General features: G+C 35.9%; 1 protein-coding gene across 9 annotated transcripts in view; it reads left to right on the forward strand.

Annotated features, from left to right (window-relative positions):
- The window catches only part of TOR1AIP1 (torsin 1A interacting protein 1), a 47,422-nt gene that overhangs the window by 15,325 nt on the left and 5,654 nt on the right, over nt 1-26,443 (forward strand). For 5 of the 9 annotated variants that reach the window (XM_059937408.1, XM_059937411.1, XM_059937409.1 and 2 more), the window contains 6 exons: nt 13,288-13,329; nt 14,218-14,304; nt 17,522-17,578; nt 20,063-20,104; nt 20,647-20,715; nt 21,541-21,561. In XM_059937408.1, the coding sequence (XP_059793391.1) occupies nt 13,288-13,329; nt 14,218-14,304; nt 17,522-17,578; nt 20,063-20,104; nt 20,647-20,715; nt 21,541-21,561 (318 nt within the window). The remainder of the gene's footprint in view (nt 1-13,287; nt 13,330-14,217; nt 14,305-17,521; nt 17,579-20,062; nt 20,105-20,646; nt 20,716-21,540; nt 21,562-26,443) is intronic. The other 4 variants (XM_059937410.1, XM_059937412.1, XM_059937415.1 and 1 more) reach the window with 1 other exon arrangement.

A 26,443-nucleotide genomic window follows, 5' to 3' on the forward strand; every position in this document is an offset into this window, starting at 1 on the left:
GGAATAAAGGTCAGAATTACAGCTAACATCTCCTCAGAAATCATGCAAGCAAGAAGAGATTGGAGTGAAAGATTTAAAGTGTTCAAAGAAAAAAACCCCACCAACCTGGAATACTGTACCTTGCAAAACTGTCCTTCAAAGGTGAAGCCTCTACCCAAGCTAACTAAGAAAAAAAGAAAAGGAAAGAAGAAAAAAAAAAGGAAAAAAAAGTAGGACACAAATTACTGATGTCAGGAATAAAAGAGGGGACACTATAGATCCCATGGAAATTAAAAGGATAACACAGGAATTTTATGAACAATTCTGTGCCAGAGATTTGATAACCTAGATGAAATGAACTGATTCCTCGAAAGACATAATCTGCTAAAACTCACTCAAGAAGAAATAGGTGATCCAAATAGATCTATATCTCTTAAGTAAATTGAATCAATAACCTTCCAAAACAGAAAGCACCAGGCCCAGATGAGTTTCCTAGTGAATTCTATCAAACGTTTAAGGAAGAAATTATACCAATTCTCTACAATCTCTTGGAGTATAGAAGCAGAGGAATTACTTCCTGACTCATTCTGTGAGGCCAGCATTATGCTAATACCAAAACTAGACGAAAACATCCTGAGAAAAAACTATAGACCAATGTCAGAAACAGCAGAGTGAAGCATCTACTTTTGTCTCTCCCCTTCACTCTACAACCAGTGAAACATCCACAACTTAACAAAGGTGCCTCTGCCCAAAACAACAGGATGCTGGAGAATTCCACATATCTGTACATCTAAAGCTGGGTGAATTTTAACACTTAGTGGAAGTGGAACTGAGGGAACAGTGGAGATGGGGCCTGCAATTTGAGTCCCTTGATGGGACAGCAGAGCCCACAGCTTCAGAGAACCCAGTAACTGCAAGAAAGGCTACATGCATGACTTGAGCCAACTGAGTGCACCAGCACCCATGGCCACAAGTAACTGGTGGGTAGCAGCAGTGGGGCCTAGGACCCCATCACAACAGCTGCTGAGGTGCCCACATCCACAGCCCCCTCCACCTCCTATTCACAGTGGCATAGCCTGCAAACCTTACAACAGACAAGGTAGAGTTGCCTGCATGACTCCAGCTCCCTCTTCCCCCTCCATCCTCTCCCCTTCCCCCAATGGTGGAACCTGTGTCTCGGGATCCCAGACGCAGGGAAAGGGAAGAGCTCACCATCTTGGTGACGACAGCAACTCTAGCGGAAGCAAGGAGCTACAACCCTGGTGGCACAAAAAGGTACAACAAAGGCACAGAGCCACACCTCTTACAGAGAAAGTGGAGGCTAGAAAGTGCCACTCAGATGTACTAACCAGTGGCAGCTCAGGTAAGAAAAACTAAAAACTTATGTGATAGTGCCACTGACTGGAAAACAAAGGAATCTAACTCCTAACCTGTTGTTTAATATTAAATGCTCTGACAGAGGAACAATTCATCTTCAAACAGCATGAAGAACCACAGTAACACTATACCACAAAAAGAAAATGACAGTTCTCCAGAAATAAAACTTAAAGTCATGAAATATTGTAATCTGACTGATAGAGAATTCAAAATAGCTATCCTAAAGGTACACAAGGAGATACAATAAAACTCAAGCAGTTTAATGAGCTCAGCAATAAAATTAATGAACAGAAGGAATACTTTACCAAAGACATTGAAATTCTAAAAGACAGACAAATTCTGGAGCTGAGGAACACAATAAATAAGATGAAGAATTTATTAGAAAGTATTGGAAATAGAGCAGGGCACATGGAAGAGAGAGATAGTGACCTCTAAATAGAAATCTAGAAATGATACAAGTAGAAGAGGAAAGAGAAATAAGATGTTTCAAAAACGAGGAAATCCTATGAGAGAAGTCCAACTCTTTTAGGAAGGGCAACGTTAGGATAATGGGTATCCCAGAAGGAGAAGGGAACAGAGAGGTTATTTAAAGAAATAATAGCTGAGCATTTCCCAAACCTAGGGAAGGAGCTGCATGTACAAGCCCATGAAGCTAAGAGAACACCTAATTACCTCTGCAAAAAGACCTCCTCCAAGACATAATATTAAAATTGTCAAAATTCAATAACAGTATTCTAAAGGCAGCCAGGGAAAAAATAATGGTGACCTACATACAAAGGAACCCCCCATTAGGCTAGCAGTGGATTTCTCAGCAGAAACCCTACAGGCCAGGAGTAGAATGACATTCTCAAAATACTGAAAGATAAGAACTGTCACACAAGAATACTCTATCCAGCAAAGTTAACATTCGTATATGAAGGAGAAAAAGACTTTCCCAGACAAAAGCTGAAAGAGTTCATCAACACTAAACCTGCCTTGCAAGCTCTATTGAAAGGAGCTCTTCAACCAGAAACAAAGTGGCCAAAATATACAAAACTTTGAGCAAGGTGATAAATAGAACTAGAAAATTGCAACGGTCTATCAAATTTTTTAAACCCTCTATCATCACATAAAGGTTAAAGGGAGAAATAAAGCAGAATAATATAACTATCTCACCTTGATAACTCACAACATAAAAAGGAGTAACTTAAGACAACAAAAACATAAAAGGGGAAACTTGTATAGGTAAATGAAGATATCAGTAGAAAAAGGACTATTTTAACTAAGATGTTTTATACAAACCTCAGGGTAAACACAGAATAGTAACATAGAGCAGAGACACACAACATAACGAGAGAAACCTGAGAAAAATATCTTAGAAAACCACCCAACCAAAATGGCAGACAGGGGACTTCCCTGGTGGTCCAGTGGTTAAGACTTGACCTTCCAATGCAGGGGGTGCAGGTCCAATCCCTGGTTGGGGAGCTAAGATCCACGTGCCTCATGGCCAAAAAACCAAAACATGAAACAGAAGCAATATTGTAACAAATTCAGTAAAGACTTGAAAAAAATGGTCCACATCAAAATAAATAAATAAATAAATAAAAATTGCCAGACAGAAGCACTAGGAGAAACAAGGTATAGATCAACCAGGAAAAAAAAGATATGATGGCAGTACTATGTCCTTATCTATCAATAATCACCCTAAATATAAATGGATTGCACTCACCAATCAAAAGACACAGAGTGGCTGGATGGATTGAAAAACAACTATATGTTTCCTCTAGAAGACATAGCTCTAAAGACAAACATAGGCTAAAAGTAAAGGGATGGAAGATGTTACATCAAGCAAATAGCAGCCAAAAGAAAGCTGGTATAGCCATACTCATATCAGAAAAAGTAGACTTCAAGCCAAAAAAGGTAACAAGAGACAAAAATGAACAGTATATAATAATAAAGGGGACAATTTATCAAGAAGACATAACAGTGACAATTTATCAAGAAGATGTAACAGTGATAGCATAACAGACAGATCTTTCAGACAGAAAGTCAACAAGGAAACACTGGCCTTAAATGAAACATTAGACCAGATGGAGTTGATAGATTTTTAAAGAACGTTCCATCCAAGCACAGCAGAATATACATTCTTCTCAAGTGAACGTGGAACTTTCTCAAGGATAGACGATATGTTGGGACACAACACAAGTTTCCGTAAATTTAAGAAGATTGAAGTCATATGCCATCTTCTCTTACCACAATAGAATGAAACTAGAAATCAACTACAAGAAGAAAATTAGAAAAATTACAAATATATGGAAACTGAACAACTATTGGGTCAATGAAGAAATTGAAGGAGAAATAAAAATTACTTGAAAACAAATGTAAATGAAAATACAATATACCAAAATCTATGGGATGGAGTAAAAGAGGGAAGGGTGTTTTTTTTAATTTTTATTTTTAATTATTTTTATTGGAATATAGTTGATTTACAATGTTGTGTTAGATTCAGGTTTACAGCAAAGTGAATCTGTTATACATTGTGTTAAATTCAGGTTTACAGCAAAGTGAATCTGTTATACATATATCCACTTTTTTTAAAGATTCTTTTCCCATATAGATCATTACAGAGTACATGCATGTCTTTTTTTTTAAATTAATTTTTATTGGAGTATGGTTGCTTTACAAGAGAGAAGTTGATATCAATAAGGTCTACCTCAAGAAACAGGAAAAGTCTCAAACAATCTAACCTTACACCTAAAGAAACTAGAAAAAGAAGAACAAACGAATCCCAAAGTTAGTATAATTAAGGAAAAAGTAAAGATAAGAGGAGAAAAAAATAAGAAACTAAAAAGACAGTAGAAAAGATCAATGAAACTAAGAACTGGTTCTTTGGAAAGATAAACAAAATTGACAAACTGTTAGCTAGACTCACTAAGGAAAAAAGCAACAAGGCTCTGATAAAATTAGAAACAAAAGAGGAAAAAAAACAGATACCACAGAAATACAAAGGATTTTAAGAGAGTATTATTAACAGCTATACACCAACAAATTGCACAGCCTAGAAGAAATGGACAAAATCTTAGAATCATATAACCTTCCAAGACTGAATCAGGAAGAAATAGAAAATCTGAATAGACTGATCACTTGTACAGAGATTGAAACAGTAATCAAAGAACTCCCAAAAAACAAAAGTCCAGGACCACATGGCTTCACAGGCGAATTCTACCAAACATTCAATGAAGATTTAATACCTATCCTTCTCAAACTGTTCCATAAAACTGAAAAGAGGGCTTCCCTGGTGGTGCAGTGGTTGAGAATCCGCCTGCCAATGCAGGGGACACGGGTTTGAGCCTGGTCTGGGAAGATCCCACATGCCACGGAGCAACTGGGCCCGTGAGCCACAACTACTGAGCCTGCGCGTCCGGAGCCTGTGCTCACAGAGGCCGCGATAGTGAGAGGCCCGCGCACCGCAATGAAGAGTGGCCCCCACTCGCCGCAACTAGAGAAAGCCCTTGCACAGAAACGAAGACCCAACACAGCCAAAGATAAATAAATTAATTAATTTTTTTAAAAAAACTGAAAAGAAGGGAATACTTCCTAACTCACTTTAACACATTATTGACCAGAGACGCCACAGGCGTTAGTTTCTGCAGAAATCCCCTGGTCAATAATGTGTTAAGAGGCCAATGTCACCGTGATACCAAAACCAGAGGTTGATAACAACAACAAAAAATTACAGTCCAGTATCTCTGATGAACATAGATGCAAAAATCCTGAACAAAATATTAGCAAACTGAATTCAACAATATATCGAAAAGATCCTACACCATGATCAAGTGGGATTTATTCCATTCAAGGATAGTTCAACATTATAAAATCAATCATCATGATACACCACCTTAATAAAATGAAGGATAAAAGCCATAAGATCATCTCAGTAGATGCAGAAAAAGCATTTAACAAGATTCAATACTGATTTATGATAAAAATTCTAAAGTTGGTATAGTAGGGGCATATCTCAACATAATAAAAACCGTATATGATAAACCCACAACTAACATGATACTCCATGGTGAAAAATTGAAAGCTATCCCTCTAAGATCAGGAATAAAACAAGGATGTGTACTCTTAACATTCCTATTCAACATAGTATTGGAAGTCCTAGCCAGAGCAATTAGATAAGAAAAAAGAAATAAAAGGTGTCCAAATTGGGAAGGAAGAAGTAGAAATAATAAATGAATACAGTAAAGTTGCAGGATATAAAATCAATATATAAAAATCTGGGGATTTCCCTGGTGATGCAGTGGTTAAGAATCTGCCTGCCAATGCAGGGGACACGGGTTTGAGCCCTGGTCCAAGAGCATCCCACGTGCTTCAGAGCAACTAAGAAAACAACGTGCATAGCACGGGGAGATCAGCTCGGTGCTTTGTGACTACCTAGGTGGGTGGGATAGTGAGGGTGGGAGGGAGACGCAAGAGGGAGTAGATATGGAGATATTTGTTTATGTAGAGCTGATTCACTTTGTTATAAAGCGGAAACTAACAGACCATTGTAAAGCAATCATACTCCAATAAGAATGTTAAAAAAAAAAAAGAAAGAAGGAAAGAAAGAAAGCAATGTCATTTACAATTACAACAAAAATAATAAAATACCTGGAAGTAAATTTAATCATGGAGGTAAAAGGCATGTACAGTGAAAAATATAAGACACTGTTGAATTGAAGAAGACACAAATAAATGGCAAGATATTCTATGCTCATGGATTGGAAGAATTAACATCGTCAAAATGTACTTATTACCTAAAGCAAACTACAGATTCAGTGCAATCCCTATCAAAATCCCAAAAACATTTTTCACAGAAAAGAACAAAAAATTTTAAAACTTATATAGAACCACAAAAATTCCCTAGTAGACAAAGCAGTCCTGAGAAAAAAGAACAAAGCTGGAGGTATCACGCTCCCTGATTCCAAACTATACTACAAAGACAGAGAAACAGCATGGTTGCTATAGCAGGAAAACATATATAGATCAACAGAACACAATTGAGAACCCAGAAATAAGCCCACACACATATGGATAATTAATTTATGACAAAGGAGCAATGAACATACAATGGAAAAAGGATAGTCTCTTCAATTAATGGTATTGGGAAAACTGGACAGCCAAATGCAGAAAAATGAAACTAGACCAAACCATACACAAAAACTAACTCAAAATGGACTAAATATTTGAATATAAGATGAAACTACACTTCTAGAAGAAGCAGAGACAATATGCTCTGTGACATCAGTCTTCGCAGTATCTTCCTAGATACGTCTCCTCACGCAGGGGAAACACACGCAAAATTTAACAAGTGAGATTATATCAAGCTAAAAAGCTTCTTCAGCAAAGGAAACCATCAATAGAATGAAAAGACAACCTACTGAATGGGAGAAAGTATTTGCAAATGACATATCAAATATGAGGTTAATATCCAAAATATATGAAGAACTCATACAACTCAAAAACAAAAAAAACCCAAACAACCTGATTAAAAATTGGGCATAGGAGCTGAATAGACATTTTTCCTAAGAAGACATACAGATGGCTAACTGGCACATGAAAAAATGTTCAACATCACTGATTATTAGGGAAATGCAAATCAAAATCACAGTGAGATATCACCTCACATCTGTTAAAATTCTCAAAAAGGCAAGAAATAACAAGTGTTGGCAAGGATATGGAGAAAAGGGACACCCTCATACATTGTTGGTAGGAATGTAAGTTGGTACAGTCACTGTGGAAGACTATTTAGAGATTCCTCAAAAAATTGAGAATAGAACTACCATATGATCCAGCTATCCTACTTTTGGACATTTATCCAAAGAATATGAAGATACTAATCTGAAGAGAGATCTGCACCACCACCTACCCCTATAATCATCACAGCATTATTTACAATAGCCAAGGTACGGAAACAACCCAAGTGCCCATCAACAGATGAATGGATAAAGAAGATGTGGTATATGTATACAATGGAATACTACCCACCCATAAAAAAAGATGAAATTTTGCTATTTGTGACAGTGTGGATGGATCTTGAGGGCATTATGCTAAGTGAGCTAAGTCAGACAGAGGAAGACATACATATGATTTCATTCATATGGGGAATGTAAAAAAACTAACAAACATTTAAAAATAAATGAACAGGGCTTCCCTGGTGGCGCAGTGGTTGAGAGTCTGCCTGCCAATGCAGGGGACACGGGTTCGAGCCCTGGTCTGGGAAGATCCCACATGCCGCGGAGCAACTAGGCCCGTGAGCCACAATTACTGAGCCTGCGCGTCTGGAGCCTGTGCTCCGCAACAAGAGAGGCCGCGATGGTGAGAAGCCCGCGCACCGCGATGAAGAGTGGCCCCCGCTTGCCGCAACTGGAGAAAGCCCTCGCACAGAAACGAAGACCCAACACAGCCATAAATAAATAAATCAATAAAATTTAAAAAATAAAAAAAAATTAAAAAGGAGATACTGTTCTTAAAAAAATAAAATAAAATAAAATAAATGAACATACCAAACAAAAATAAACATGTAGATAGAACAAAGTACTGGTTATCTGAGGGGAAGGAGCAGTGGGGAAGGGGAAGAGGGTAGAGGGGATCAACTGCATGGTGATGGATGGAAAATAAGGTTTTTTTAAAATAAATTTATTTGTTTATTATCTATGTTTGGCTGCATTGGGTCTTCATTGCTGTGCACGAGCTTTCTCTAGTTGCAGCAAGAGGGGGCTACTCTTCGTTGTGGTGCATGGGCTTCAGTAGTTGTGGCACACAGGCTCAGTAGTTGTGGCTTGCGGGCTCTAGAGCACAGGCTCAGTAGTTGTGGCACACGGGCTTAGTTGCTCTGCTGCATGTGGGATCTTCCCAGAGCAGGGACTGAACCCGTGTCCCCTGCATTGGCAGGCGGATTCTTATCAGATGTTTTTTTTTATTTATGTATTTATGTATTTATTTATTTATGTATTTATGTATTTATGTATTTATTTATTTATTTATGGCTGTGTTGGGTCTTTGTTTCTGTGCGAGGGCTTTCTCTAGTTGTGGCAAGCGGGGGCCACTCTTCATCGCGGTGCGCGGGCCTCTCACGATCGCGGCCTCTCTTGTTGCGGAGCACAGGCTCCAGACGCGCAGGCTCAGTAGTTGTGGCTCACGGGCCTAGTTGCTCTGCGGCATGTGGGATCTTCCCAGACCAGGGCTCGAACCCGTGTCCCCTGCATTGGCAGGCAGATTCTCAACCACTGCGCCACCAGGGAAGCCCGGCAGGCGGATTCTTAACCACTGTGCCACCAGGGAAGTCCCAGAAAATAAGTCTGTGGTTGTGAGCACATTGTAGGGTATATAGAAGTAGAAATAAAATGCTGTACACATGAAACTTACAGATCAATGTTACTTAAATTTTTTAAAAAATGTTTAAAAAATATTTCTCATGGACACAGATGCAAAAACCTTCAACAAAATGTTAGTAAATCAAATTTTTAAAAGTACGAAAAGAATTAATACACTACAACCAAATAGGATTTATCTCAGGTGTGCAAGGCTGGTTTAACATTTGAAAATCAATTCATATAATCCAACACATCAACAGACTAAGGAAAAATCATATGATCATATCAATAGATGCAGAAAACAACATTTGATAGAGTCCAACACCCATTCATGATAAAAATCCTCAGTTAGGAATAGAGATAAACTTTGTCAACTTGATAAAGACTATCTACAGAAACTACAGCTAACATGTGTAATAATGGTAAGAAACTGGAAGCTTTTGTACTAACATCAGGTACAAGGCAAGGATGTCCTTGCTCACAATTTTTCAATATTGTGCTGGAAGTTCTAGCTAATGCAATAAGACAAAGGAAATAAAAGGTATACAGGTTGGGAAGGAAGAAATACAACTGTCTTTATTCACAGATGACATGATTGTCTATGTAGAAAATCCAAGAGAATGGACAAAAAACCTTCTGGAACTTATGCAGTTATGCAAAGTTTTAGGATACAAGGTTAATATACAAAAGTCAAGCACTATCTTATATACCAGTAGTGAACAAGAGATACTTGAAAATAAAAACACAATATAATTACCATTAGCATACCCCAACATGTAATACTTAGATATAAATCTAACAAAATATGTGTAAGGTCTATATGAAAAAAACTACAAAACTTTGATGAATGAAATCAAAGAACTGCTAAATAAATGGGGAGATATTCCATGTTTATGGATAGGAGGACTCAATATTGTCAAGGTGTCATTTCTTCCCAACTTAATCTGTAGATTCAGTGCAACACCAATCAAAATCCCAGCAAGTTAATTCATGGATATCAACAAATTAGTCCTAAAGTTTGTATGGAGAAACAAAAGACCCAGAATAGCTAACACAATATTGGAAGAATAAAGTAGGACAGTACTCAGCCTCAAGCTAAACTAAACCTAAAGCTACAGTAATTGAGACAATGTGGTATTGTCAAAAGAATAGACAAGTAGATCGTTGGAATAGAATAAAGAGCCTGTAAATAGACCCACATATATCAGTTAACTGATCTTTGACAAAGGAGCAAAGGCAGTACAATGGAACAGAGAGTCTTTTCAACAAATGGTACTGGGACAACTGGACATCCACATGCAAAAAAAAAAAAAAAAAAAGAATCTGAACACAGACCTTAACACCTTTCACAAAAATTAACTCAAAATAGATCACAGACCTAAATATAAACACAAAACTATAAAACTCCTAGAAGGTTACATAGGAGAAAAATCTAGATGACCTTGGGTATGGTGATGCCTTTTTAGGTATAAACCAAAGGCATTATCCATGAAAGAAATAACTGATAAGCTGAACTTTGTTAGAATTATAACTTCTGCTCAGCAAAAGACAATGTCAAGGGAATGAGAAGGCAAGCTGCAGATTGCGAGCAAATATTTGCGAATTACATATTTGAGAAAGGACTGTTATCCAAAATATACAAAGAACTCTTAAAACTCAACAATAAGAAAACAACTTGATTTAAAAATAGGTTGAAGTCCGTAACAGACACCTCACCAAAGAAGACATACAGGTGGCAAATAAACGTTTGAAAAGTTGCTCTACATTGTATATCATCAGGGAAATGCAATTGAAAACGAGATACCACTACATACCTACGCTGACAACACCAAATGCTTATGTGGATATGAAGCAACAGGAAATCCTATTCATTGCTGTTGGGAATGTAAGATGGTCCAACCACTTTGAAGTTAGTTTTACAGTTTCTTACAAAACTAAACATACTCTTACCATACAATCCAGCAATCCCATTCCTTGATAATTTACCCAAAAGGGTTGAAAACTTATGTCCACACACAAACCTGCACACACGTATGGCAGCTTTATTCATAATTGCCAAAACTTGGAAACAACCAAGATGTCCTTCCATGGGTGAGTGGATAAATAAACATCCAGACAATGGGATATTATTGTGTTAAGAGCTATCAAGCCATGAAGAGACATGGAGGAACCTTAAGTGAATCTTACTAAGTGAAAGAAGCCAATCTGAAGAGGCTACATACTGTATGATTCCAACTATATGATATCCTGGAAAAGGCAAAACTCTTGAGACAATAAAAAGATCAGTGATTGCCAAGGGTTTGGGGTGGGGGTGGGAGATGGGGGAGCAATGAATATAGGTAGAGCACAGAAGATTTCTAGGACAGTGAAAATACTCTATGATATCATAATGGTGGATACATGTCATTATACATTTGTCTAAACCCATAGAAGGTACAACATCAAGATTGAGCTGTTATGTAAATTATGGTCTTTGGGTGATTACGATGTGTCTATATAGGTTCATCAGTTGTGACAAATGTACCACTCTGATAGGAATGTTGGTAATGGGGAAGACTATGCATGTCTGGGCGCAGGGAGCATATGGGAAATCTCTCTCCCTCTCAATTTCATGAATCTTAAACTGCTTTTAAAAATGAATTTTAAAAATTAATTTAAAAATAAATTTAAACAAATTACTGAGTGCTTACTATGTGCCATTATGAACAAAACTGATGCAGTGGTAGAAGAGTAGTAGACTAGAAATCAGAAGAGTCTGTATTCAAGTCCTTTTCTGTCACTTGTTAGTCCTGACACCCTTAGACAATTCACTTAGTATCTTTGAGCCTTACCTATGATAGTATTCCCTTATGACATTATGGGAATCAGAAAAGACATGAAGTTTTTTGAAAACTAACTAGCAACATGAAAATATTAAGGACTTACTATTATTAAAATAATAACTAAGACATGACCATTGACTCTTAAGAAAATATTTTTTGTTTGCATGCTATGTGAATAGTTGTATAAATGAATAAAGCAAAACAGCTGTCCAAAAAAGAAATACTGTAATAGTTATGCACTTAGAAAACAAAACTTCAAGGGGCTTCCCCGGTGGCGCAGTGGTTGAGAATCTGCCTGCCAATGCAGGGGACATGGGTTCGAGCCCTGGTCTGGGAAGATCCCACATGCCGCGGAGCAACTGGGCCCGTGAGCCACAATTACTGAGCCTGCGCGTCTGGAGCCTGTGCTCCGCAACAAAACAGGCCGCGATAGTGAGAGGCCCGCGCACCGCGATGAAGAGTGGCCCCCACTTGCCACAACTAGAGAAAGCCCTCGCACAGAAACGAAGACCCAACACAGCCATAAATAAATAAATAAATAAATAATTTAAAAAAAAAAAAAAAAAAAAGAAAACAAAACTTCAAAAAGGGAACAATACCTTTTTATGTGAATGGAAATATTAACAAATTTTAAGGGAATAGCAAGCACTAAGACAAGTTTGACTTTCCATTTTTCTGCTTGGAGAAAAAAGATAAAATGAAAGGACAGTCTTTCTAAGGAAAGAGTAGCATAGTATTACTAGCAATTTTCTCAGGGTTAATTTTTTTTATAGCAAAAATGTTGGCAAATACTGATTTGCACTTGCCACTATTGAGTAAGAGTAGTTTGACTAGTATTATACCAATCTAATTAAACTGATTTTTAAAAAGTATTTCCAAATTCACCATATAATGTTTTGGTAGTTGCCTTCTACAGTACAGTTTTTTTTTTCTTTTGTAAAGCAAATAGGGGTTAAAATCAATAGAGGAAAATCTGAAAGCAAACACAAATTTTCAGCTTTGTGGAACATACTACCTCTCATATGATCATTCAGTAGTATTTTAGCCCAATTGTGCAATGCTTGCATTTGGGTATATCTTCCTTTATTTAAAAAAAAAAAATCACAGAATTCCCTGGCGGTCCAGTGGTTAGGACTCTGCGCTTCCACTGCCGAGGGTCTGGGTTCGATCCCTGGTTGGGGAACTAAGATACCATAAGCTGCGGGGCGCGGCCAAAAATACAAAAATAAAAGTCAGAATAGCCGATGTAAAAATACTGCATTTGTTTGACACATTTTGCTCGTTTATCTTTGTCCAGATTCTCTGGCTCTGAGAAATAGTGGTGTATGTGGACCTGCTGGAACTAGGAGAGTTTCTTTACCTTTCTTACATCCTCTTTGGATGCACTGATGCATTAAAGAACTGGTTTTTCAACTCTCCTGGTGTGGTTGGCTTTTCAAAAGAGTATAGGGAATCTAGCAGATATGAGAATAAGAATACAGTAAACCTTTAGGGACTGTATTTATCAACATAGAGTTTCATGTTTTCTGCAAACACAGGTTACATTTTATAATACAAATAGACCTCTGGGTGAAGGAACAGTAAACTCTTTCTGATTCTAGTTTGTAGCAGACTTATTCCTGAAATAATGTAAAGGGAATTAATTGATAATTTAACAAAAAAAAGTTTAATTGGTGTGATGTAATATTCACTTTCCTAAATTAGATGCTCTTATTTATTCCTGAGCTTTGGCTTATGATGTTACATACAACATGTATGCTTCTCTCTTCTAGAAGCCACCAGTGTCCAACAGAAGGTCAATTTCTCAGAAGAAGGTATTTTCTCTTAAAATATCATGCAATATATTCTAAATCTTTTTGTTGTTAAGATTAGAAGCAATTTTGCTAAATACTTAAGAGAGAGAGCAGAAAATAGTGTCTTTTTGGAAAAAAAAATTCATGCTTATCTGAGCTGTTAAATGGACAGGTAAAATAGGATAGAATGATAGCCTTTCTGTGCATTTTAAGCATCTTTTGTCTGTTTGAGTTAATTTAAGCAAAGCTAATATTTTCTGTTTCTGGCATGTGCTGGCCTTTGATTATGGTATTAAAATAATCAGTTTTCAAATTCTCATAACCAGTCTATGTTTGAATAGCACAGTAAAATTTAGTCCATTTTTAAGTTCACCATAATCTGAGATTAGTCACCTGCATACTGAAATGTTTGTATACGGGTGTATGTATCCACACACCCTGTTTGCAAACACACACACATATATGCAAACACATATGCATATGTGTTTGCATATATGTGCATATACTAATGCATATTAGTATATACTAATATACTAATGCATATACTAATCTTGTCTGAATTTATACACTAACTATATGTACTTTTCCTCCCCATAAGGTAAAACTTTTCTTCTATTTAATGTTCATTTGTTTACTTTTCGACTCTACATTAAAGCCTCAGAATATAATCTTATTGAATATTCATTTGGGATATAATTATTTACCTCAGAGAAAATAAAATAAATGAGCTCAATTTTAGCTTATTTAGAACTTTGTGACTCAGGATAGTAGGCATAATAAATAGCAATTCTATATCCAATTATTTAAAAGGCTTCATTTTAATGTTGAATTACTTGTTTTTATTTTTTAATCCAGATCTTTAGAGCCTTAGAATAAAGACTATACTAGTATATTTTTATTTCTTTTTAGGGGAAATGGAGGAAAATGATCAAGACAACTCTGACAGTGATGTTACGGTTGTTAAGGTCAGATCCGGGGATTCTGTTGAGTCTGGAGGTAACATTGCTTTATGTACATATGACTCTTATCTTAGGAGCTATATTTTTAGTTAAAGTGTAAAGGTATTCTGCGAATTTGCTTTTTTAAAAAGTATTTTAAAGTATTTATTAAAACTACTTTTTAAAAAGTGTGCTTTTAAACATTTTTTAAAATTACTGATTCCATGTATACATCTGATTAGTAATGTAATATTTAAACAAACAAATCACTTTTACCTTGCTTTGTTGTTCATGGAACATAAGATATTTTTGTGCTCAAAAGAAGAGTTATTCGTGATTTTAAAAAAAATTTTATAGAGGGACTTCCCTGGTGGCGCAGTGGTTAAGAATCTGCCTGCCAATGCAGGAGACACTGGTTCGAGCACTGCTCCGGGAAGATCCCACATGCTGTGGAGCAACTAAGCCTGCGTGCCACAACTACTGAGCCTGTGCTCTAGAGCCCGCGAGCCACAACTACTGAGCCCACATGCCACAACTACTGAAGCCCGCTCACCTAGAGCCCATGCTCTGGAACAAGAGAAGCCACTGCAGTGAGAAACCTGTGCACCACAACAAAGAGTAGCCCCCACTCACCGCAACTAGAGAAAGCCCGCGTGCAGCAACGAAGACCCAATGCAACCAAAAATAAATAAATAAAAATTAAATTAAATTAAAAATTAAAAAAATTTTTATACAGAAACTGATCACACTAGCATTGACTCACTACACTATCAGGAGTGTTAGTTAGCTTTTAGGAAGTTTTAATAAACTTAGATTACTGCTTTTATCTCTGAATTGTTCAAATTCACATCCAGTTAGCAATAACAATTTCTGATTGTTCGTGTGAATTGATGTTTAAGTTTATTCAAGGAAAGAATCGACTGAAGAGAAAAAAATACCAACTTGAGACTTACGAGGGTGCTGATCAAATTTGTAAACAGTGTAAATAATAAATAATTTTATATTTTAGTTCCATTAAAGAGTAAGTCTCTACTTACCCCTCACCACCTTTTGAGAATTTCTGTAATTCCTATGTTTTACTTAATCATTCCATTTTAAAAATAAGCTCAGAAGCTGTTTATGTGCATTTATTCTACATATTTCCCACCCTTCCTCATTTTTCCCCATTCTTTCTTTTTTTTTTTTTTTTTAATATTTATTTATTTATTTGGCTATGCCAGGTCTTAGTCGCGGCACACAGGATCTTTATTGCCGCATGTGGGATCTTTAGTTGCAGCATGTGGGATCTAGTTCCCTGACCAGGGATCGAACCCGGGCCCCCTGCATTGGGAGCTCAGAGTGTTAACCACAGGACCACCAGGGTAGTCCCTCACCATTCTTTCTTTTTTTTTTTTTTTTTTAAATTAATTAATTTATTTATTTTTGGCTGTGTTGGGTCTTCGTTTCTGTGCGAGGGCTTTCTCTAGTTGCGGCAAGTGGGGGCCACTCTTCATCACGGTGCGCAGGCCTCTCACTATCGCGGCCTCTCTTGTTGCGGAGCACAAGCTCCAGACGCGCAGGCTCAGTAATTGTGGCTCACGGGCCTAGTTGCTCCGCGGCATGTGGGATCTTCCCAGACCAGGGCTCGAACCCGTGTCCCCTGCATTGGCAGGCAGACTCTCAACCACTGCGCCACCAGGGAAGCCCCACCATTCTTTCTTGATACAGAAATCCCAAAGGAGATATGCAACACTCTAGCTCAGTGGTTAAGATCTTGGGCTCTGGGGGCTTCCCTGGTGGCGCAGTGGTTGAGAATCTGCCTGCCAATGCAGGGGACGCGGGTTCAGGCCCTGGTCTGGGAAGATCCCACATGCCGCGGAGCAACTAGGCCCGTGACCCACAATTACTGAGCCTGCGCGTCTGGAGCCTGTGCTCGGCAACAAGAGAGGCCGCGATAGTGAGAGGCCCGCGCACCGCGATGAAGAGTGGCCCCCGCTTGCCACAACTAGGGAAAGCCCTCGCACAGAAACGAAGACCCAACAAAGCCATACATACATACATACATACATACATAAAAAGAATGTAAGCAGACAAGAATAGCATTAAAAAAAAAAAAAAAAATTTAAAAAGATCTTGGGCTCTGGAGTTACACTGGGTTTCACTCTTCCACTACTAGGTTTGTGCCCTCAGGCAATTGATTAACTTCTCTGTTCCTCAGTTCCCTCATCTGGGTTGTTGTGAGGTTTAATTACTTAGAGAGTACCTAGCACATAGTAGACACTCAAATTGAGTGCTGTTGTTAGTTTTCATATATGCATACATACAGCTCTAAAAATTAGAGACTAATTAAGTCATGAATCATATAGCCAGTAGCTTGATGCCATTGCTACCAGTGCGGCTCTTTGAAGCTACATAAACCCCAGGCTCTGTGATCCCTTTTGAATTCTAATAAATTCTTATTGAAGCATGCATACCCCATACAGAAGAAAACTCTAGCTAAAGAACAAAGATGTGAGGCATATTAAAAAGAATACTGATCTTTCTAGATTGTCTTCTGGGCCAGTTATTACCGAAGAGGTACTAGAAGATCCACTGGAGTGCAGGAGGAAAATATTAGAATTTAGTGTATATACATCTTTTATTTCATCCATTTAAAATGTCTATTTTAGTTTGTTTTACAATATATACAACACATTAGTTAATATATTATTTTAGTAATGCTTGTATATAATATTAAAAATATATTTTGGAGATGGATGCTCAAAATTTTTTTAGTTATAGGAGTACACCAACAAAAATACTTAACCGCCACCTGGTTGTGTCAAATGCTTTTGCCTCCAAGATAGCAGTCTGACTGCTTTTAGACATACTTTGTTATAAATTCCACTTTTAGCTGAAAAAAAGTTAAGATTTTTAAGAAGGGAAGGCTAAAATACATATCGACCACTTGTGAGAAAAATTTAAGACAAAATGGATAGTGATGATTTCCAGAAGATCCATTATTGTAAACTTTCAAGATTTTCCCCAGCTCAAAGGTTTCATTATCTTCTTTACCTCAAGCCATTCTCTATATCTTTTTTTCTCTTTAAAAAGAAAAGACAGATAATTAATTTTTTAGACATAACTTGACCCTTTAGAAACTATTTTTTAAAATAAATTATACATTCAAGTGTTGAATTCCCTGGGGTTTATCTGAATATTTTTGCTCTTTTGACTACTCATCGTTCTCTGGTTAAATGTGCACTTAGAAAGTTAAATATGCTTTACAGTATACTATATTTCTTTTTTGTTTTTAGACCAAACCACCAGATCATCAAGTCAATATCCAGAATCACTTTGGCAGTCATCACAAAGTAAGTAAAACCATGATTTTTACTCTTAAAAGTCTACCTGTGGGTGTGGTCAAATGCTATTCTTATTTTTGAAGATCTTCTTTTGCAGTTTAATGTAAAATGTTGAAAAAGAGGTATAGTGAATGCTAAAAAAACCCTCATCTTGCATCTTGAATTTGCTTCTTGAGTTAATCACCTCTGGACCCAACCTTGATTCTGAATTTAAAAAAAACAAAAAACTACTGCTTTCTTTGATTTGTTGAATGTCCTTGTTTGCAATATAAATTTGTTGATTGTTTTAGTTTAATTAACTAATATAGTAGTTTGAGCCTACTTATATGGTATGATTTAAACTGTGTTGTGAAAGTTTGGAAGGATGAATAAATAACTGGTAAATCAGGTAAAGTAAAAAGTTAATGGTAAGTTAGTTGGTGCGTATATAAAAGTCTTACAGCCTGGCTTACAACTTTGAAAATTTTCGTAATAAAATATTGAGAAAATGTAACACACATGAAAAGAATGGGAAGTAATATACTAAAATGCTAACAGTGTTTGTTCAGGATGGTAGAATTGTTGACATTTTTCATTTCCTTTTTTTCTATATTTTGCAGATTATCTACAATGGATATGTATCTCTTAGGTTAAGCAGAAATTACACTGTTTTTTCTTTTTCCATTTTTTTTTTTTTAAATTTATTTATTTATCTATTTATCTTGGCTGCATTGGGTCTCCGCTGCTGCGTGCGGGCCTTCTCTAGCTGCAGCGAGCGGGGGCCACCCCTTGTTGGGGTGCGTGGGCCTCTCACTGGGGCAGCCCCCCCCGCTGTGGAGCACAGGCCCCAGGCACGCGGGCCCCAGTAGTTGTGGCTTGTGAGCTCTAGAGCTCAGGCTCAGTAGTTGTGGTGCACGGGCGCAGTCGCTCCGCGGCATGTGGGATATTCCCGGACCAGGGCTCAAACCCATGTCCCCTGCATTGGCAGGCGGATTCCCAACCACTGCACCACCAGGGAAGCCCCTCTTTTTCCATTTTTAAATCAAGTCCCAGAATTCAAATTAATTATTAGTCACCAAAAATATCCTGGAATGTAAAATCTTCAAGAACTTTTTTTTTCCTTCCACAATACCATTTTAAAAATATGGGACTATTTTTAAAGAAAAAGTCTTTGGAAATCTGTTTTATAATTACTGTGTTCATAGGATTCCACTTTATATGTGTGTATATATATATTTTTTTAGTTTTTAGTAGGTTCTGGGTTTGGAATTTAAACTGAGACAAAACAAAAGCAGCTGAAACAAAAATCAGTCATTTATGGAAAATTACTCTCTGGATTATCTTATATGTTTGCCCTTTGTTATTCTAAATCTTTGATCTTTGGAAGCTCTGAAATGTGTCTCCCTATATTAATTATGCTATACTTATGCAATGGTATACTTTTCAGTTATGGAAAATGAGTTGTTTGTATACAATTAGGTATATATTTCCTTGAATCTAAAATGCCATTGCTTTTATGTATCACTGAGAAAGAAAAGCATCCAGTTAAACTGTGTCATACCACTGATTCTAAGATGCAGCCCTAAAGCAAAGGTATTTTTAAAAAATTACTTCACAGAGTCAATGAAAGACAATACAAAAAAGTGTGTGTCTAGTTTTTTAAAACGTTCTTTGTTAGTGTAGACTGAAAACAAATCTGGAATATACATCTGTCTTATTCACCATGGTTTTCCTACAATGTTTTGCACGTAATAGGCACTTAATAGATATTAATGAATTTTTAGGTTATGCATTTCTAGAATGGTGCATTTCTGTTACAGCCAGCACATACTGCATTTTTAGTCAGAAAATAAGTTGAACATAAATTTATATTGCTACTTGTATCAGTAGCTAGAAGTAACTTGTTTCTTCAGGGCAGATTTGCAAATTTACCATGTTATAATTGTTTGTAATAACATTTTCTGATTATCCCATTGTATCATTTTACAGTTGTCCTTAAATACCATCCCAAAACATGAAGTAGCATCTTGCACCGCATAACTACTTTTCGGTGTTCACAAATTTGCTTATATAGTATATACCGTTATATATGAACTGCCTGGGTTTATATCTCAGTCCTACTACCTTTTACATATGTAATCTTGGGGAAAATTATCAATTTCAGTTTATTTATTTGTAAAATAGGAATAATAGTATCTACCACATAAAGTGTGAGAGTTGATAAAATTATACTTGGTACCTGGTAAACATTCAGTACATTTAGCTTTTATTTTGATGGAGTTGCTCTTAAAGCTGGCTTCTTATTATCCAATTCCTGAACATTTTGAAGTTTAGAAAAGGGAAAATACATATATATTGTATATGTTTGGGACTGATGAAAGAAAGGTTTGATTTTTTTTGTTTGTTTTTGTTTTTGGTGTCAGCAGTAAACAAGTAAAATGTTTATGGAACATCTTCATTGTTTTTATTTCCGTTCTTCGTTTTCTATGACCTTATCTCTGTTTTCTGTTTCAGGTCGAGACTTCACAGCTTTTGATAAGCAACCATTAGTGCTAAGTAAGTGGTTGGTTGTCTATTCTTTTATCAATCAACCAGTTCTAGCCCAGTCTTACTCTGCCAACAAAAATTTGAATAGGATTCAAAGTCATTTTACCCTCTTTGCCTTTTAATCCAGCACGAATTGATACTATATGTAATATTGGTACTTTGTGATGCAGAAATATGTTTAGGACTACTTTCCTGAAAATAATTTATTTAAAAAAGTAAATGGTTAACCTTTTTCTTCTTAATTAACACCAAAGTGTTAATGAAGTTCAAGTGTTAATAAATGCAGTCATAGACCATAGCAAAGGACTTGTACATAGTTTTGTCTATTAGGAGATTATGTATTTATTTGCTGCCTTTTTTGCTGCGGGAAGTGGCTCATCCTCACTAATGTGATCCTTTGACATTATCTTTTACTTTTGAACCTATTGCTTTGGTTGTTTTCCTCGCCAAATTTGTTTTGCCTTTCTGATAAATTTACCTTATAACATTGAGGTATAGTATACATTTTCAAAGTATGTGAAATGATATCTTGATATATATATTTGTCTCAGGCTCGGGATATCAAAAAAATTCTCAGGAATGGGTTGAACAAAGCACGAGAATAAGGACTAGGATGCAAAGTAAGTTGATAAATCTCTACCTGTTACTGAAGAAATTTTTAAATTACTACCTGTTATTGAAGTAATTTTAAGTTTATTTGCTGTTTTCTTGATTATTTAACATATAAAACTGTTTAGTTCATCAGATAAGCATTTGGGTTGCTTGTGAGCTCATTAATAAAGGACATTTATGATTACTAGTTTAGTTATTTCCATCTACTTGGATTGGCCGGAGACGGACTGGGTGTAGAGTGTAGATAGTGCTGCGAGAAAACCAGTGGATGGTAGGTCTGTACTTGACAAGTTGTCAGTTCTGTCTAGCAACAGTACAATCTGCACATGAAAATGAAATTCTAATCTTTTGATAGTACCTGTTTTTATTCTTAACAGTTGTTTACCGTTGTATAAATAACCACTTAGAGCAGCTTTGCATACCCATTATTTTAAGTTGTAAATGCTGAAATCCTCAAATTGTATTTTCATGTTTAGGTTTAGGATGGATTAAATGTCATAGAATCTAAGAAATAAATAGGTGCGATAAAACATACTTTGAATTCATTGTCTATCATAATTTCTATAGCAGTGTGTCCACATTAAACCTTGACTGTATAAAAAAATCCATGCCATGCCTTAAGTGACCTTTAACCTCTATCCCTTCCTTACTCATGTAGCCACAGTAGGTCTCGAGGTCATCAGGTGTCCCTTACTTTTATTTAGATAATATAAAAATCCCCATCATATAGCTCTTGCTCATGAAATGACTAACTGTAATTGGACAAGATAACCTCTGTGACTTTGTTTTTCTATCAGTAAAGTAGTAATGGTTGCAATTCATTTTTTCCCCAGCAGTGAAGTTTTACCATACACGTAAGTGAGTTCTTCAGCTGTCTAAAACTGAAATAGCTTTTTGCCCTCGCCTTATTGTTGGCTGTTATTTTTTTTTTTGGCCACGCTTCGCAGCTTGTGGGATCTTAGTTCCCCAACCAGGGATCAAAACAGGGCCCTCGGCAGTGAGAGCGCAGAGTCCTAACCAATGGACCGCCAGGGAATTCCCTGGCTGTCATTTCTTATTGCTGTATATACTTGCTATTAGAAGACCATTTCCTCTTAAAATTTGTTCTTCTTGACCTATTATAGTTAGGAAACCAAATATTAATTCAGCTTTTTAAGATTATGGTTATAACCAGTATCAAAAATTAAAACATTCTGAAGATCTAAGAATTACTCTTGGAAGCAAAACTGCATGAGTTTAAGTGTATATACTATGAAAAGCTCAGAGTTTTATGATGTTATTAGTTCTTAACTATATACTCTGGGTAACTAATAGCAGATAAATTACTTCCAGAAAAGTGAAGTGTAGTACATATTGTTGTCAAAAAATGTTTGCATTGTCCTCTCTTAAGACACTGTACAAATGCAATGCAGAAGGGAAAATAATTATATTGAAGATCTGGTTGGAATGTAGAAATAGATCTTTATGGTTGCTAAATTGATAGCTCATTTATAGTATTTTCTCTGTTTGTATTCCTACTTTGTCTTAAGTTTGTATATTTGTTAATGGCTTAAATAGTTTCATACTGGTTGATAGCCATCTACCATATATACAGGACTCCAGAGTTAAAGAGAAACTATATAGCAGAAATTTGCACATTCGGGTGCAGATAACAAAATTTTTTAGATTTTTGACCACAGAAGGACTTTAAGATAAGAAGAAAGAATTTTCAATCAGAGTAGAAGATTGCAGGAAGAAAGAATTTTCAATCAGAGTAGAAGAGTGCAGTGATTTCCAAACAGCCTTATAGATTTCTCTTCAATCTAACATCATTTGAAAAAACTTTTCCTTGGCATTCCAAGTTTCATATCTCATTGTCTTAACTATACACTTCTGCCTGCTTCAGTGAGAAAAAAAAAATTCATTTTTAGATTTAGGTGTTCAAGAACCTGGATTTCGGATCATTATTATCACCCTATGTTAGCACCAGTTCTCTAGGTAGACAGGTCCCCCAGTTCAGGTTTCTGCCTGTATCCAGATCTTTGGGGAAAGATAGAACCACTGTCTGTACTTTTGCTGTGTCCCAGGTGATAAAACAGTGAGGCCTCTGAGTCTGTGCTTCATTAATACACATGCTTTGGAACCTGTCTCTAAAAGTGGTGTAGAGAAAAGAGGAGAGTTTGGAGTTAGAGCTATTGGGTTCCAGTCCCAGATCTTCTACTTACTCATTGAGTCATCTTGGTAAAGTCTCTTAAACTTTGTGAACCTCAATTTTCTTAACTTTAAAGTTGGGACAATAGTGCCTATAACTAGGTTATTCTAATGAGCTTATTATATATGTGAACACAATGTTTTAAGTCTAAATGTACCACATAAATAATTAATGCTTATTTATTGTTAACAATATATTGTGTAATAATCAGTAGTAATAACTATGAAAGATTCATGCCCTCTGCTTTTGACTTTATAGGGTGATTGATTGTTACCATACTCTTCATACTAGAAAAGCTCTGAGCTTTATCTTTTTAAAGGAATTTTTATTACTGTCTCTAAAAATATTTTTAATAAGGATAAAGTTTACCTTTTAGACAGTGTGTTGCCTCAGCAGTATATATACCCTACTAAGTTTGTGTTCTTCAAATTATATAAATATTTCATATGGTATATAATAACTGTTACTTATCTATTCTATATCATTAAAATCATCATAGAAGAGCACTTAACATTTTTATGTATTGTCTCATTTGATCTTTGCAACCATGGATTAAAGTATTCAAGATAAACATGATTTTGATGGATTTTTTTTTCTAAATAAAGTGTTTCACATGCTCTTTAACTGTAGGTTAAACTATTTTATTGAAGTATGATTGACATACATTCAGTTTGGTTTTTAAAATATTTTATTGAAGTATAGTTGATTTACAATGTTGTGTTAATTTCTGCTGTATGGCAAAGCGATTGAGTTATTCATATATATATTCTTTTTCATATTCTTTTCCATTATGGGTTATCACAGGATATTGAATATAGTTCCCTCTACTATACAATAGGACCTTGCTGTTTATCCATCCTGTATATAATAGTTTGCATCTGCTAACCCCAAACTCCCAGTCCATTCCTCCCCTACCCCCACCTTCTTGGCAACCACAAGTCTGTTCTCTATGTCTGTGAGTCTGTTTCTGTTTCATAGATATGTTCATTTATGTCATATTTTAGAATCCACATATGACTGATGTCATATGGTATTTGTCTTTCTCTGACTTACTTTGCTTAGTATGATAATCTCTAGGTCCACCCATGTTGCTGCAAATGGCATTATTTCATTCTCTTTTATGGTTAATACTCCATTGATTATATATATATACCACATCTTCTTTATCAATTCATCTGTGATTGATATGCATTTAATGTGTACAACTTATGTATTTACTGTATACAACTTGATGAGTTTGGAGATAAGTATATACCTGTGAAACCATCACCATAGTCTATGCCATGAACATATCTATCACCTCCAAAAGTTTCTTCCCACCCTCTTTATTTATTATGTGTGTGATAAGAACACTTAACATAAGACCTACCCTCTTAGCAAATTTTTAATATATAGGACAATAAATATAGGTACTATGCTCTACAGTAGATTTCTAGGATTTTTTCATCTCATTTAACTGAAACTGTGTACCCTTTGACTGATATCTCCTGATTTCCCCCTTCCCCAGGCCCTGGAAACCACCTGTTTCTATGAATTTGACTAGGTTCCTCACATAAATGATATTATGAAGTATTTGCATATCTGTATCTGACTTACTTCATTAGGATAATGTTCTCCATGTTGTCCAGAGTGGCAGGATTTCCTTCTTTTTTAAAGCTGAATAATAATTCCATTGTGTATTTATTTGTGTGTATACATATATATATATATAAATACATCACATTTTCTTTATCCATTAATTTGTCAATGGACATTTAGTTTGCTTCCCTGTTTTGGCTATTATGAATATTACTGCAATGAACATGGGTGTGCAGATATCTCTCCAAGATCGTAATTTCAGTTCCTTTGGATATATATCCAAAAGTGGGATTGCCGGATCATATGGTAGTCCATTTTTAACCTTTTGGGGAACCTCCATAATTCTTTTCCATAGTGACTGCACCAATTTATATTCCCACCAACAGTGTACAGGGATTCTCTTTCCTCCACATCCTCTCCACATACCTTGCACTTCTGTTTTTTCGATAATAGCCACAATACATTTGATAATGTGAGTTGATTTCTCGTTGTGATTTTGATCACATAAGTCATTGTGCTTTTTAAGTTTGATGTAATCCCATGGTCTATTTTTACTTTTGTTGTCCATGCTTTTGTTGTTATATCCAAGAAATCATTGTCAAGGCCAACTTCAAGAAGCTTTTTCCCCATGTTTCTTCTGGGAGTTTTATTGTTTCAATTCTTAAGTCTTTAATCCATTTTAAGTCAATTTTTGTGTATGGTATAAGGGTCCAATTGCATTCTTTTGTATGTGGATATCCAGTTTCCCCAGTACCATTTACTGAAGAGACTATCCTTTCGCTATTGTGTAATCTTGGCACCCTTGTTGAGGATCAGTTGACTATATCTTCATGGGTTTATTTCTGACCCTCTATTCTCTTCCATTGGTCTGTATATCTGTATTTATGGCAGTATCATAATGTTTTGATTATTCTAGCTTTGTGATATATTTTGAAATCAGAAAGTGTGATGCCTCCAGTTTTGTTCTTCTTACTCAAAGTTGTTTTGGCCTTTCAAATTTGGGGTCTTTCGTGGTTCCATATGAATTTTAGGATTGTTTTCTGTTTCTGTAAAAAATGCCATTGGAATTTTGATACAGATTGCACTGAATCTGTAGATTGCTTGACCATGGGATGTCTTTCCATTTACTTATGTCTGCTTTAATTCCTTTCATCAGTGTTTTAGAGGTTTCAGTGTATAATTCTTTTACCTCCTTGGTTAATCTTATTCCTAAATATTTTATTCTTTTTGATGCTATTGTAAATGGGAGTTTTTCTTAATTCTGTTTGTGTTAATTTTGTTTTCTTAATTTTATGTTCTTATGAGTTATATAAATGTTACATATGTTTCATAATAACTATTATTTAGTTAGTCTCCATTATTAATATCATCATGCACTTCACAGCATTTTCATATATTATCTCATTTGATCTTTGCAACCATGGAGTGAGGTATTTAAGATAAACATTATCTAATGGAAATTTTTTTTTTTTTTTTTAGTAAGACAGTTTTAACTTTGGTTACCTAACTTTGAAGCTTCTAAATGATACCATTTCCTAGGCTAACCTAGTAATTGCAAAACAATATGCCTTTAGAGTTAAGGTTGATGTCATTTTGTTTCATTTGAGGGTTTTTGTCATATGACCAGAAATAAGGCTATTTATGTAAAAAATATATATAAAATAAATAAATTAGCAGTGCTAATTTTATTCCTCCAGTTTAGTCCAGTGTTTCTCAAATGAAAACTGTTGATAAATACTAGGAAGATCACTTGTACACATAAAGTTATAAAACTCCAGGCAAGTGCTAGATGACAGTATTGGTAATGTAGATCATACAAATGAGTAACTCAGCCTCTTCCCTTTCTGAACCCTGTCCTTCCATTTCCTCTCTCTTAGATGTTAAAATCTGTGGCTATTACAAGGAGGACGGAGAGGAAAAGGAAAGAGCTTTTCATTTGTTTTCTAAAGTTTGATGGAAATAGAGAT

The sequence above is a fragment of the Balaenoptera ricei genome, chromosome 1 (genome assembly GCF_028023285.1).
Source record: "Balaenoptera ricei isolate mBalRic1 chromosome 1, mBalRic1.hap2, whole genome shotgun sequence".
In the NCBI taxonomy this organism is placed as follows: domain Eukaryota; kingdom Metazoa; phylum Chordata; class Mammalia; order Artiodactyla; family Balaenopteridae; genus Balaenoptera; species Balaenoptera ricei.